Below are 13,332 nucleotides of genomic sequence, written 5' to 3' on the forward strand. Positions count from 1 at the left end.
TGCACTGGCTAAACAGGTTTGTGCCATCATGATTTCTACGCTGTGTTACCTTTACTCCATTTTTTTGAGTGGCAAATTATGAGCCCGGATTTGGTAAAATTAATTTCTAAATCATGTGACTACGCAACATTCTCTACATAAACTTTTTTTTCCTTCAAGGTAATTATCGAGATCGCCAACACTACAAGATCATCTGCAAAGCCCCCATCTGATGGCTCCTACTTTGGGACAATCACCACTTTGCTCCACTATCCAGGCCTGAAAAGACACTGTCCATGTAAATCAGAAACATCCATGGTAAAAGCGGACATCCTAATCTTACACCCCTACTTAATTTAATTTTGTTAGTCATACGTTCGTTCTTTGTTATTTTAACTTGTCATGTACCCTGTAAATCTATCTATTAATGTTTTTCTATACCCTTTAACCAATTTGTCTCTATTGTTTTTTCTTTGATAATAACTCTTCTTCAAATTAACTGTCTTTATAACTTCCTTGTTCAATTGTGTATTTACTTATATATTCTCCACTATACAATTCATCATTATGCTCTATTATGTCATCTTAAATATTTGCATAACTACTTCACTTATTCATTCCTTTCTTCCTCTTACCGCTAAAGGACTTAAGGATGTATCTACATATATATGTTAATTCATGGTTTGCTTGATATTCCATCTTAAGTTATAGTAGCAAATGAGTACAGCTGTGCAAGTTAACTCATATTAACAGCAGACATACAAGAATATCACTGTTGCAGTAACCTCCTAGCTATACAGGGTACATCCTGCCAAGGATATTGGATGCCCTGGTTGTCATCTAAGCATTGGTCACTTTCCTCCCAAACCATATATCTATACGGAGCATGCAAATAATTGCTGGTACAAAAGAGACGTACAGCCACACCAAAAATCAGAGCTTCAATGAGGCTCCAGCTTTAATCTCCAAGTAAGTAGAGTAATGTACAAACATGCCATAGCATAAAGTTCTAAGTAATGTGACAGGGATCCATATTGGTAAGGGGAAGACTGGAAATAAAACAAAGGAAGGTGGGGCAGTGTTAGTACCGTAACAGTAATCTACTGGAACATCTACTGTTATGCTAAGTCAAGTTATACAACTGTACTATGCTCATCAATAGATCACTGTTGCAGCAGCTTTTAGCTATATGGGCTGATTTCCAAAGCTTAGGAAGAAAGGATGGAGGAACAAGGACAAGAATCCAGGAGATCCTGGGGATTAGCTCTAGCAAAATCCTTTTCTAGTTCTGAAAAGTGAATCAATCTTAGTGTATGGTGAAAGTGTACACTGACAGCCAAGTAGCTGTCTCTAAAATAGCTCTAGAGTTCACCCTTTTTCAAAAAGCAAAAAAGTCACAAAGTACAAACTGAAGCAGATAAACACAAAAGCCAGAAGAAGTAGCTGGATTGAACCCAGTCAAAGTAATGAGAGCTGCAAACCATCACACAGTTGTAGAATGCTGAATCCACTTTATTAACTTCAGAACATAAAAATCCAAAGTTGAGCACTTTCGTCCAGAAAGATCTAGACTTCATCAGACAATTTACCCCACATAGTTACTTCCTTTTTATACAGTTTAAACAGGAAGTTCCACCCAGTTATGAACTAATCAGTTATGTCATTAAAAACACAATATTTACAGTCACTGAATTTAAAAAGCAGACAAAATATACAAACTGAAAAAGTTCATGGAACACACCACCCTAAAAACACTATATATAAGCACTGCTTCATAAAATGACAATGTACAATAAATAAATATGCTATGTTAAAACAATAAATATGTGTAATTAAACACTAAAAACTAGATATAGTAGAAAATGTTGAGAAATAAATACACATTAACATAATAAATACTGACCATGTGAATTATTTAAAATGTTAAAATACATAATGAAGAAATATATTTTTTATCTTTCCAATGCCTTCAGTTTTAAAATTGGGCTAATGGAAATATGCTAATTCAGGCCTGGCCAGCTCCCAGCATTCAAACGTAATTGCCAATATAATTCTCTTTTCTCAAGTTATAGTGACCATGCACCACCCCTCATATTGGTACTGATATTATCTATAATAAAAAAATGGCACTAACTAATTCTCTTAGCAATCATGTTTTGGAGTACAATGACCATAAGCTCCAATTTTTTAATGCATGCTTTGGAGAGACAGGAGATGATGTGGATTTTGCAGATCTTGATTTGCCTATCATGTGAGCTCCTTCTTGAAGAAAGCAGGAATGGGAAAGAACTGAATTCTAACATTGGGTCCAAATGGATTTAAGAGAGACTAGATGAGGAACCAGAAGAACCAAACAGGCTCACGCCATACTCTACTTTGACCTAAGAAATAACCTGCTACATAGAGTTACAAAACAAAGGGAACAGACACTGATCCAGTTATGCATTGAAAAACCTTTTAAAACACTTGCTGCCATCTAAACAGAATGAAACATGACCTATCAGGACCTCTGGAATTACTATTTAACTGTAGCCTCCAAAAAGGCTCTATGCCTCATGAATGGAGAGCAGCAACAGTCATCCCTCTGCACAAAGGTGGGCCATCTACAGACCCTGGAAACTGCAGACCCATAAGTCTCATTAGTCCTACATGTAAAGCCATGGAAAGAATTATTTTGGAAATGATCAATGAAGATATAGTAAACCTCCAAACACTGCCCCAACCCAGTTTGGTTTCGTCAAGGGCAGATCATGCTTACTCAACCTGGTGGACTACCTTAAGTAGGTAACCAAAGCAATGGATGAGGAAAAAACGGTTCACACTGCCTACCCTGACCTGGCCAAAGCATATGATACAATACCCCAATCGGGCACTGCTGACAAACTCAAGAGGTTAGGTACAAACTCATAGGACACCCGGTGGATAGCCAACTAGCTCACAGACAGGACTCAGGAAGTTAGAATTGGGGGATCCACTTCTACAAAGAGGCTAGTCACAAGTGAAGTCCTTCAGGGATCAGTCATTGGACTGCTCCTTTTTAGCATTTACTTCTCTGAAGTCAAGGCCAATGTCAGTGGTCTCTGGCTGACTAAATTTGCAAATTAGGAGCTGTCATTGAATCCCACATGGACAAATGTTCTCCAGGAGGGACTGACACAGACAAACAATTGGTGTCACAGCCATGGACTAAAACTAAATGCCAAGAAATGCATAATAATATCTTTTGGGAAGTCATCTATCCCTGCAACTATTATATTGACACCACACTCCTTAGAGTTGACCCAGTAGTCAGGGACTTAGGGGCACACACACAAATAGTAATCTGGCCTTTGACCATCATATGTGTTTACAGTAGTGAGGAAATTGTTCTATGCTGCGCAACTTATAAACAAAGGTATGGCATCGAAGTCCAAGGAAGTCCACTGTTACACTGTATTCAGCACTCATCAGACCTATAACTGAGTACAATGCCCCATTTGATATGTACCTAACCAGGCATATCCAACAAACTGGAAGTTATAGAGATATATGGAAATAATGGAATAACTTACTGTCATATCTCCTCTTTGTTGTAAAGAAATTTACCAAAGCTCAACTGTAATCACACAAGCTGAACTTCTGTATGGTAAACATTTGAGCCTTGCTACATTGAGCAAAAGATACATGAAAGAAAGCACCTCTTTTTAAAGTGTAATATGACATTCTTCACATCTGCAGGACAGTTTAAGTACATTTGTGTAAAATCTTACCATAAAAAGATTTCATTCTCTTCACAGTTTCAGTACTCATTACAGTAGGGATTCCCTCCCTAGAGCAGCCCGACATCTGGCCAGTACACCAAAGCCTTTAGGTTGTAATAGGTATGCCATACGTCACACATATGCTCCCTGCATTTGGTGAATGGCATAAAGCTGGCGTTCAGATATACAATCTTCAAAACTGAAAAGCTCCAGTAGGAACGACAGCCTAAGGATATCAGTAGGAAACAAATACATCCTGAAGGAAAAAAGGACCGGGGGAAGGGAGGGAGCGAATACTGCAACAGTAACTATTATGGTAAGATTTTACACAACTATACTACGTCTTTCCATATCAGTGTTGCAGTATTCATTACAATAGGAAGGGTACAATAGTTCAGGAGGAAGAAGAGCCAGCAGAACCCTCAAGAAAGCCATGAAGAATGTCCCTGGCAAAACTAGCTCTGGCCCTAGAAATTAAATCCGACTTCTAGTGCTTGGTAAAGGTATTCAGAAAAGAGCAGGTAGCTGCCTCAAGAATCGACTTAGTTCCTAGACCCTTGAAAAAGGCACCAGAAGAAGTTACAGCTCTAGTAGAATAAGGCTTAATAGATAAGGAAGGGCTCTTTCCAAGAAGGAATAACAGAAATAGCTTTCGATATCCAAGAAGAAATGGTTTGCTTGGAAACAGTCAAACCTAAGGACCTAGGATGAAAAGAAACAAAAAGATGCACAAATTTATAAAAAGTTTTACTTTTATCCAAATAATATCCGAGCTGTCTATGCAAATCTAAAGTGTGCAGAACCTTCTCATTAGCAGATGGCAGAGAAGGGAAAATGTGCACAAATGAACAGATTAAGAGATAACTCATTAACCAACTTGGGCATAAAAGAAGGATTAGTATGAAGGACACCCTGTCCTTATGAAAAACTAAGAAAGGAGAAACAGCCATAAAGGTATTGCAGCTCAGACACCCATCTGGCAGAGGTAAGGGCCAAAAGAAGAAGAGTATTCCAAGAACAATGTTGTAAGGAAACTGAAGCTGCACGCACAAAAAGAGCCTGAGTCAATTTTTCCCAAAAAACTATTCAGGTCCCAGGAAAGAGGGACAGGCTACCTGGGAGATGAATGTGAAGGATGCCTTTAAGAAACTGCTTGCCCCCAAATCTAGAGGTCAAAATGGAAGTCAAAGGCAGATGTGCAGAAATAGCTGACAAATGGGCATTTCAGAAGAATACACCAAACCAACATTCAGTAATTCACACAAATAAGAATGAACCAAAGAACATAGGTTCATAGATTGAACATAGGTTCATAGATTAGTATTAGGCTAACTGCCTTTCTAGGCCATTTTAAGCCTAGCCAATTATCCCATGTGAGAATCAAATGCTGCACCTTGTATATATAAAGTAAACACCTTAACCATTATGCCAACGTTGACGCAGTAAGTGGATCCAGGTCACAAGAAAGATACCATACAGAAATTCTATTCCATTTGGATAAAAGATTTTCTTCTAGTGGTTCTCCTGGAGTATGCAGGACTCAAATCACGTCCTCAGAAAAAAAGGTGTCCGAAGGGGGATCAAAACCTTAATCACCCACAGTGTCAGCTTAAGAGTTGACATGTGGAGATGGGCGAGAGATCCTTTGTCTTTTGTGAGTAGATCCACCCTGTGAGGTAATTTGCGATGACTGTCCTTGGCTAAATGCAAAAGAGGGAACCAATAATGTCTGGGCCAAAAGGAAGTCACCAGCAAAATTTTGGGAGCATCATGTTTATTTTGAACAGGACCTTCAGTATGAGAGGAAGGTGAGGGAAGACATAAAGAAACATTAACTTCCAGCAGAAAGAGAGGGCATCTACCTTCCGGGCCAGAGGACATGGAACTCTGGTGCAAAACAGAGGAAGTTGTCTGTTTAGTGAGGAGGCAAACAGATTTACATGAAGAGCACTCCACTGGTGGACAATGTCAAGAAACACATCCCCGGTGAAGCATCCACTCATGGGATTGTGTTATGGACCTGTTCACAGAATCTGCCACTATATTCTGATCTGAGGGAATGTAAAGTTCCTGAAAGATCACCTGATACTGGATAACTAGATTCCAACCCTGACAGGCTAGTTTGCACAGGAGATGAGACCTTGTTCCCCCTTGCTTGTTGATATACCACATCACTGTGTTACTGTTTCTGAGAATTTTGAGGGGCCCTGGAAGGAAAAGAGGATGAAAAGACCAAACAGTCAAAAGAAGGGCTGTCATCTCTTTGACAGTGATGTGTTCCTTCTTTTGTCTGAAAGACCAAAGGCCCTGTACTTTCAAAGGACGGAAGAAAGCCCTCCATCCCATGTCTGAGGCATCTGTGAAGAGTTCCTGAGAAGGGACTGGAAGTTGAAAAGGAAGCCCTGGGTTGAGAGACAACTGATGAATCCAATGCTAAAGTTCCAGCTTGACAAATGGAAGAAGAGGGACTAGACATTCTAAAGGATGAGAATGTTGAAGCCAAACTGACTTTAGAAATCACTGGAGCTTTCTCATATGGAGCTTGGCCAGAGGACACATGGGAACGGTGGATACCATCTAACCCAGAACCCTCAGCAACTCCCTGGCAGTAATTGAAGCCAGAGAAAGAAGGGATTGAAAGAAGGCAATCAGAGTTAAAGCCTTGGGAGGAGGTAGGAAAGCCAGCAATGGAACAGTCTGGAGCCTGCACCCTAGAAAAACATGATCCTGAGAAGGATTCAGGAATGATTTTTGGAAATTTACAGTAAATCCCAGGCTTTGCAGGAGACATATTGCAAAGTGTGGATGCTGAAGTAAAATTCCTGGAGAAGAGGCCTGAATTAGCAGGTTGTCCAGGTAAGGAAAGATCTGAAGTCCTCTCATTCTGCAATCACAAGAGTAAGGCATTATGTGAAGATCCCTGGGGGAGTAGAGAGAACAAAGCGGAAAGCATAGAATTGAAAATGCCAAGAAGCAACAGAGAAATGTAAAAACTTCCTGAAAAGGGGATGAATGGGAATATGTAGATAAGCATGCTTGAGCTTCAGAGAAACTAAAAAAAACTTGAGAAAGTAGAACAGGATACAAGGGTTGAAGACATAGCATCCGAAAGAAGGAACCTTCAAAAAGGTGTTTAACTGAAAAAGATCCAGAATGTATCTCCAGGTGCCTTCTTTCCTGGGGACCAAAAACATCATAGATTAAAACCCCTTCATCCTCTGAGGAATTGGAACCTCTTGAATAGTTCCCTGAGTCAGCAGACCCTGAAGCACCTTTGGAAAAAAAGAAAGTTGTTCCTGAGGAGGCTGAAGAATGCCCAAAAAGGGGGTAAGAGATTTCCAAACCATGTAATACCCCTAACCAATAATGGAAAGAAGCCAGGAGTCTTGGGTGACCTTTAACCAAACAGGAATGGACAGGGAAAGAAGTGGAATATGAGTGAGAAGAGCAGGGCAAGGACAGTCAGACAACATCTGGTTTGTCAGGAAAAGGAGGCTTCTGAGTAGGAAGAGTGTAGCCTTAGCAGAAAGAGCCCTTCTACCACCCTTCGTATCTGTGGGAGGATGGCAACACTACCTATGAACAAAAGCAGGCATGTTAAGGTAATTTGGGAACAGGTGAAACAAAAAATACATTTCAAATCCTGTAAAGCCTTACCTTTTTCTTGCAGTGACTTAAACAATTCAGCAGCAGGAGCACCAAACAAATGATTATTATCCAGAGAAGCATCCATGAATTTTGCCTTTAAATCATCAAGCAAAGGCTGAAGTCCGAGACAGGAATACCTCCTCAAAACAGAATCAAGAGCAGCAGCCCTAGATGGAACATCATTACTTCACAGCTGCTTTCACTGGAATGGCAAGCAACCTAAGAAGAGATCCCTAGTAATGAAACAGCAGAGGCATTCCCCTCAGAATCAGGAAGATCTGAAATAGCCAGACAGGCCTGAGAAAGAAAAGTCAAGATATATCTGGTCATATGTGTCTGATGGTTTACAGCTCTAAATGCCAGGGTAGCAGGAGTATACACAGTCTTACCTAGCCTTTACATTGTTCTGCTGTCCTTGTCAGAGGGAAGCAACTTTGTAGACGGAAACAGTTTGAATGGCTTATCTGAGGAACCAACACCACAGAAAGCTCAGTAGAGGGGCATTTATAAAGAAACTTGCAACTTACTTTGTACAACCTATCCGTGTTTTTTTTTTTTTTTTTGGAGGCAAGGAGCTGTGAATTAGGAGTCTGAGAAGCAGTAGAAAATGCTTCCAACAAGGCAGCAAGAACAGGAGGAACAGCAGAGGGCCTAGAGGACTCCATTTCTCCGTTTGCCGAAGCTCATAGTAGCTCTTCTGACCTTCAGATATCTGAGCACAATCCACTTAAAAAAATTCCATCATTTGTGAAAAGGTGCCACCAAAAGAAATCTCCTGAAAGGGAGAGTCAGGACTAATAGAGTCTTCTTCCTCAGAACCGTAATCTCAGGGAAAAGGAATCTGAGAAGAATAAGTCAAGAGATTTTTCATCAGAATCTGCATCAACATTAGTGGAGTCTTGCTCTGTATGCCTCTTAATAGGGGTAAAAGACCAAGGAGGTGCAGGAACAGAAACTCCTTGTGGAGGCTTTGAAGCCATAAGGGCATTAAACAGGCCTTGAGTGAAGTTTTGCCATTCACTCTGAGGATCTTTAGGAACAGGAGCAATATGCTTAGTTTTTTGCTTCCTTTTAAGAGGGACGTCAGCCTTAAAAACTTTAGGAGGTTCTTACCCCTGATGACATTCAATGATAGCAGTTTGTATCTCTTCCCTTACTGAAATCTGAGGAACACCCCAGGCCCTTTGGTAATTATCAACTGTGGTTCCCACTGAACATCTGAAGCAGACGTCTGCAAGGCCTCCATGGAAGTGTGTGAAGCTGGATCTATGCGGACCTCCGAAGTGGTCATGGTAGAGGAATCTGGCATGGAAACCAGACGGTCCTCCATGCTTTCACTAGCCTTAAGAGAGATGTCCGGCAGAAGTGGTAGAGCCAAAGAATTCGACTGAGCTGTCTTGGTCTTCTTTTTCACAGATGGCTGACACTTGGGCTGGAAGACCCTTCCATAGTGTTTTTAGCCAACAGTTTAAGTCATTGGTTTTCTAAACAAATAGCTGAGGAAGAAAGCCGACTATGCAAAGTGTTAGGGACAAAAGCTTGACAAATCACACAAGATGTATGATTATGGGAAGCACCTAAGCAAAATAAACACTGCTCGTGCTGGTCTTAATGGGGAATCTGTCTCCCTTTTCTGGATGACAAGAAACCAACAACCAGAAACAATTAAAAAAAATTATAGGAAAAACAAATAAAACCCAACGGGGCACTTATCTGAAAGCAGCCTGACAACCAGCTGATGAACGGGTATTCAGACATATGATCAAAGATGGCACTCGGACTGGCGGCGAAGAAGTTCTGAGGATGGTACATCCGGACGTCACCTTTATGCCCTACACAGAGAGCGGGTATCTTACATGTGATGTACGACGTACCCATTACAATCTAATGGCTTTGGTATACTGGCTGGACGTTGGCCTGCCCTAGGCAGGAAGTCACTATTGTAATGAATACTGCAACAGGGTTGTAGAAGGACATCCATGTTGCCTTTAGTGAAGGAACATATGGAGAAGGCACAACACGAAACAACTAACAAAACACTCAATTGAGACAGTGGAAAGCAGGAGGTAGGGTAAATGTGTTTGTACCCAAAGTTGAAACAAAGTTCCTTGCAAAATGTCAAAGCTCTTTAGTGTTACTAGAGAGTGTAACTGAACTGAATTATGACATGAGACAATTAGTTGAAAAAGAAACCAGAAAAGTTACCACATAAATGTTCTGAAACCATGAAGGGAAACACATACCAAAGTTTCTGAAATAATTACATCCGCAGAGGAAGTTAATGCTTCTGCAACATATTTTAAAGTCAAAACAAGGAAGACACTATCAGCGGTCTCAAACAGGAAGTTTAAGCATTTGTACTCGGAAATAAAAACATTTGCAGAGTTGCAGTTTAATTCAGCATACAAAAGAATCTGAGTCTGGAGAGAAAGTACACTCAAAGCAATACTGAACATCATAGTCCCAATGTCAAGCACATAGGAACAAAGTATGAAAGATGCTTAAACTTACAGTTATAGAAGAATCCAGAGTGAGTGGAAAAGTCCCACTGCACTGTACCCAGGCCTGATGGGTCTTATAAGGTTCTGCAGTAACTTCAGGAGACTAAACAGTGTATTGAAATTTGATTCATGCCCTACGCCTATGCCCAAGTTGGCAAACTGACTAACAAATTGGGGAAGGCTTGCTCTCTGTCCACTTTAAACTTAATCAAAGGCTACTGGCAAGTCCAACTAGCCCGAGAAGCTAAGGGAAAAAACAGCATTTTCCATGCTTGATGGGCTCTTCATTTAAGTATTGTCCTTTAGTCTCCATGGAGCACCTGCAGAACTCCACTGGCTGAATGACAAAATCTATAGACACCACACCAGATATGCAGCAGCCTACTTGGATGATACTGTAATATTCTTTGAAATTTTGGACAAACATTTGCCCAAAGATAAAACCATTTTTTTTAACTCTCTGCATCAGGCTGCGATTAACAGCTAACCCAGCTACTTGACAGTTTGGGACAGAAGAAACCCTCTGTTTAAGTGATTTAATAAGCCAATGGCTTGTGAAACCACAGGCTGAAAAAATGGAAGTAGTACAAAACTGGCCCTTGCCAACCACTTTCAGGACTGGCTAATTATTATCAGAATTTTTTTTTCTTCTCTGATTCTGCCAGCATTGCTTATCCACCCAAGTGACCTGCCTCAAGGTAAAGCTCTACTGGTGAAATAGACAAATGCAATGGAACAAACCTTTAGACAGCTAAAGAATATGCTGCCTTCTGGTATACAAGAATGCCTTGGAGGTAGGCATAGGTGCTGTTTTGTCTCAGGTTGTACAGAGGGGATGGACACCCATCTGCTTTAACAGTAAGAAGCTTAGTAACATGGAGAAATTCTTCTTGGTTGTAGAAAGAAAGCAATTAAGAGTCACTAAGAAAGGCTTCATCATCCTGAAATACTATCAGTTGGGAAAAGAGATGTTCTTGATCACAGACCATTATTTCTTTTACATGGTTATTGGAATACAAGATGCCAAACCAGTGCTCTCTCTTTGGACACTGACCCTTCCGCCCTTTATCTTAAATATTATGCATTAGTAAGGCTTCAGCTGTCTGAATGTTATACAACTCAATAATTATTTCTTTAATGTGTTGCTACTAAATGCTGCTTAATAAGTTTACTATACTCTAAACAGCTTTAAGATGTTAACATTTTTGGGTGAACTAATTGGCATTAATTTTGGGTTACTGTTCAGTAAAGGAAGAATAAACCTTTGATGCAAAACATTCAGACCCATTAATCTCTGTAAACTACACACATTTAGAATGCCTCCTAAAAATATTTTAAGTAGAAGCTTTAGCCGATTTTCCACTCTGTTTAAATTTGTACTTCTACAAAAAGATGTGAAACTGGTAATAAGCAACTATGTTTACAGAAGAACTTATAAAATCTATCCGAAACTTACACTCTCCTTGTTCTGTTGTAATTTTTCTGCGCCGCAGGATTTTTTCTAACTCAGTCTCCTGGTTTTCTTCTGGCAGAATGGGTCCTCTGCTCTTAACTGGTGACCTAGAGGTCTCCTACAACCAATAAAAATAAACAAATTTCAAGTTAAACTTCAGTATTTTTAAACATTTGCTTTGATGATTATTGATTTAACTTACAATTACTTTCACTTACATTTGAATAAATTAGGCAGCAGACTATTTTCAGAGCAACAGATCACAGCATATAATCCATATAACAAATAAAAGTTAGCACATTACAGGTATAAATACACCTTTGTTTAAAGTAATAAATAACATGTTTTTACACATGAACTTGCTAAAATCTACATAAACATCTCTAAAACATTTCAGAAAGCATAACAGCTCTTCACTCAATTTTTATGTTTTTCATTTCAAATATAAAAGGATTAAACCTAGGAAAATGAAACTTTGTTGTACTCTACAGTTTTGAAGTTCAAATCATCACTAAATATAACATGGAATACCATCACAAACATTTTGTTGTGTCTTTTGGCTTTTCCCGGTTAGGGGTCGCCACAGCGGAACTCCGGTCCGCTAATGATTGGTAGTAGATTTTTACGTGCGGAGTTGCCGGCCGTGACGCACAACCTTCAACGAAGGTACGCCCATTCACGCACGTCTCCACACAGAAGACACTCTAGCTGAGAATCGAACAGGACAACATCTTACTGTGAGGCGACAACACTACCACAGCACCACCACCGCAGCAGACCATCACAAACATTATATAGTAATAAATATAAAAAGTACAGTTATATAAAGTAAACTTACCATAACAGTACATGTTTTCACTAGATCAGTGTTGCAACAGCCTAAGTTAAATGTATGCTACTCCAAGAGACCAGCCAGCTTTCCAAAGTTTAAGGTGCCTTCCACAAACTCCAACTGTTAGGAACTCAAGAGGAGCTCTATATAAAGACAGTTGGAAGTGCAATCTACCTCACTGTTTGCCTTGGAAGGCAACAGTCCTGAAAGAACAATGCCAGAAACAATTCAGCAGTAAACTAAATACAAAAGGGTGTGTATATATATATATATATATATATATATATATATATATATATATATATATATATATATATATCTACATCCTGGCAACACAATAGGAAAATGGCTAAAATAAGGGGGCTGGGAGAATGGAGGCTACCACCATAGTGATCTACTGTTATGGTAAGTTTACTTACACAACTACAATATGTTCACCATATAGATCACTGTTGCAGTATCCTATACTATGTGCATATACTACTATAGCTTAAAAAAGTAAACAAAGGGAGTAAGCCAATAAACTAAGACTCCAAGAGCCCCTGGAGAAGGGTCCTAAGCAAAGCCTGTTCTGGACAATGAAAAGGAATCCAGTTAGTACTGCTTTATAAAATGTACAGAGGACCAAATTGCTGCCCCTACAGTACTTACAAAAATCCACCTCTTTCCAGAAAGTCAGTAAAGAAGCCAAAACTCCGTGGAATGGGCCCTAACCTTGCCTGGAAATGGCTTATTATGGTGAGCATGTCAAAATAATTAGGCATGAGATGACCACTTGGAAACAGTCTGCTTTGACACTGGTTGTCCTTTTATCTTATCTTCATATGAGATAGCTGTTCAGGTTTCTTGGTGGCTCAAATCTTGTGTAGGTTGAATCTGAGCTGCCTGTGGGCAATTAGTGTGTGAAGAATCTTCTCTCCCGTATTCTTTGGTTCAGGAAAGAAGACAGGGAGATGAAAAGTCTGGCTTACAGTAAACTCTGGGACCACTTTAAGAATAAAAGAAGAGATGGATCTCAAAGAAAGTCTGTCCTTGTGAACAATGAGGTAGAGTTGACTCACCAGCAATGCTTGTAACTCAGATACCCTCCTAGCAGATGCCAGAGCAATGAATAAAAAAGTCCTCTATGTTAAGAACCTCAGTTCAGCTAGATGAGCTGGTTAAAATGGAGTAAGCTTT

The 13,332-nt window shown here is 39.8% G+C and overlaps 1 protein-coding gene across 1 annotated transcript in view; it reads right to left on the minus strand.

Moving 5' to 3' along the window:
* The window catches only part of SHTN1 (shootin 1), an 871,033-nt gene that overhangs the window by 474,571 nt on the left and 383,130 nt on the right, over positions 1-13,332 (minus strand). Inside the window, exon 7 of the mRNA XM_044055545.1 lies at positions 11,325-11,439. Within this exon, the coding sequence (XP_043911480.1) occupies positions 11,325-11,439 (115 nt within the window). The remainder of the gene's footprint in view (positions 1-11,324; positions 11,440-13,332) is intronic.

This window comes from Protopterus annectens, chromosome 14.part0 (assembly GCF_019279795.1).
Source record: "Protopterus annectens isolate FY-2018-M chromosome 14.part0, PAN1.0, whole genome shotgun sequence".
Taxonomy (NCBI): Eukaryota; Metazoa; Chordata; order Ceratodontiformes; family Protopteridae; genus Protopterus; species Protopterus annectens.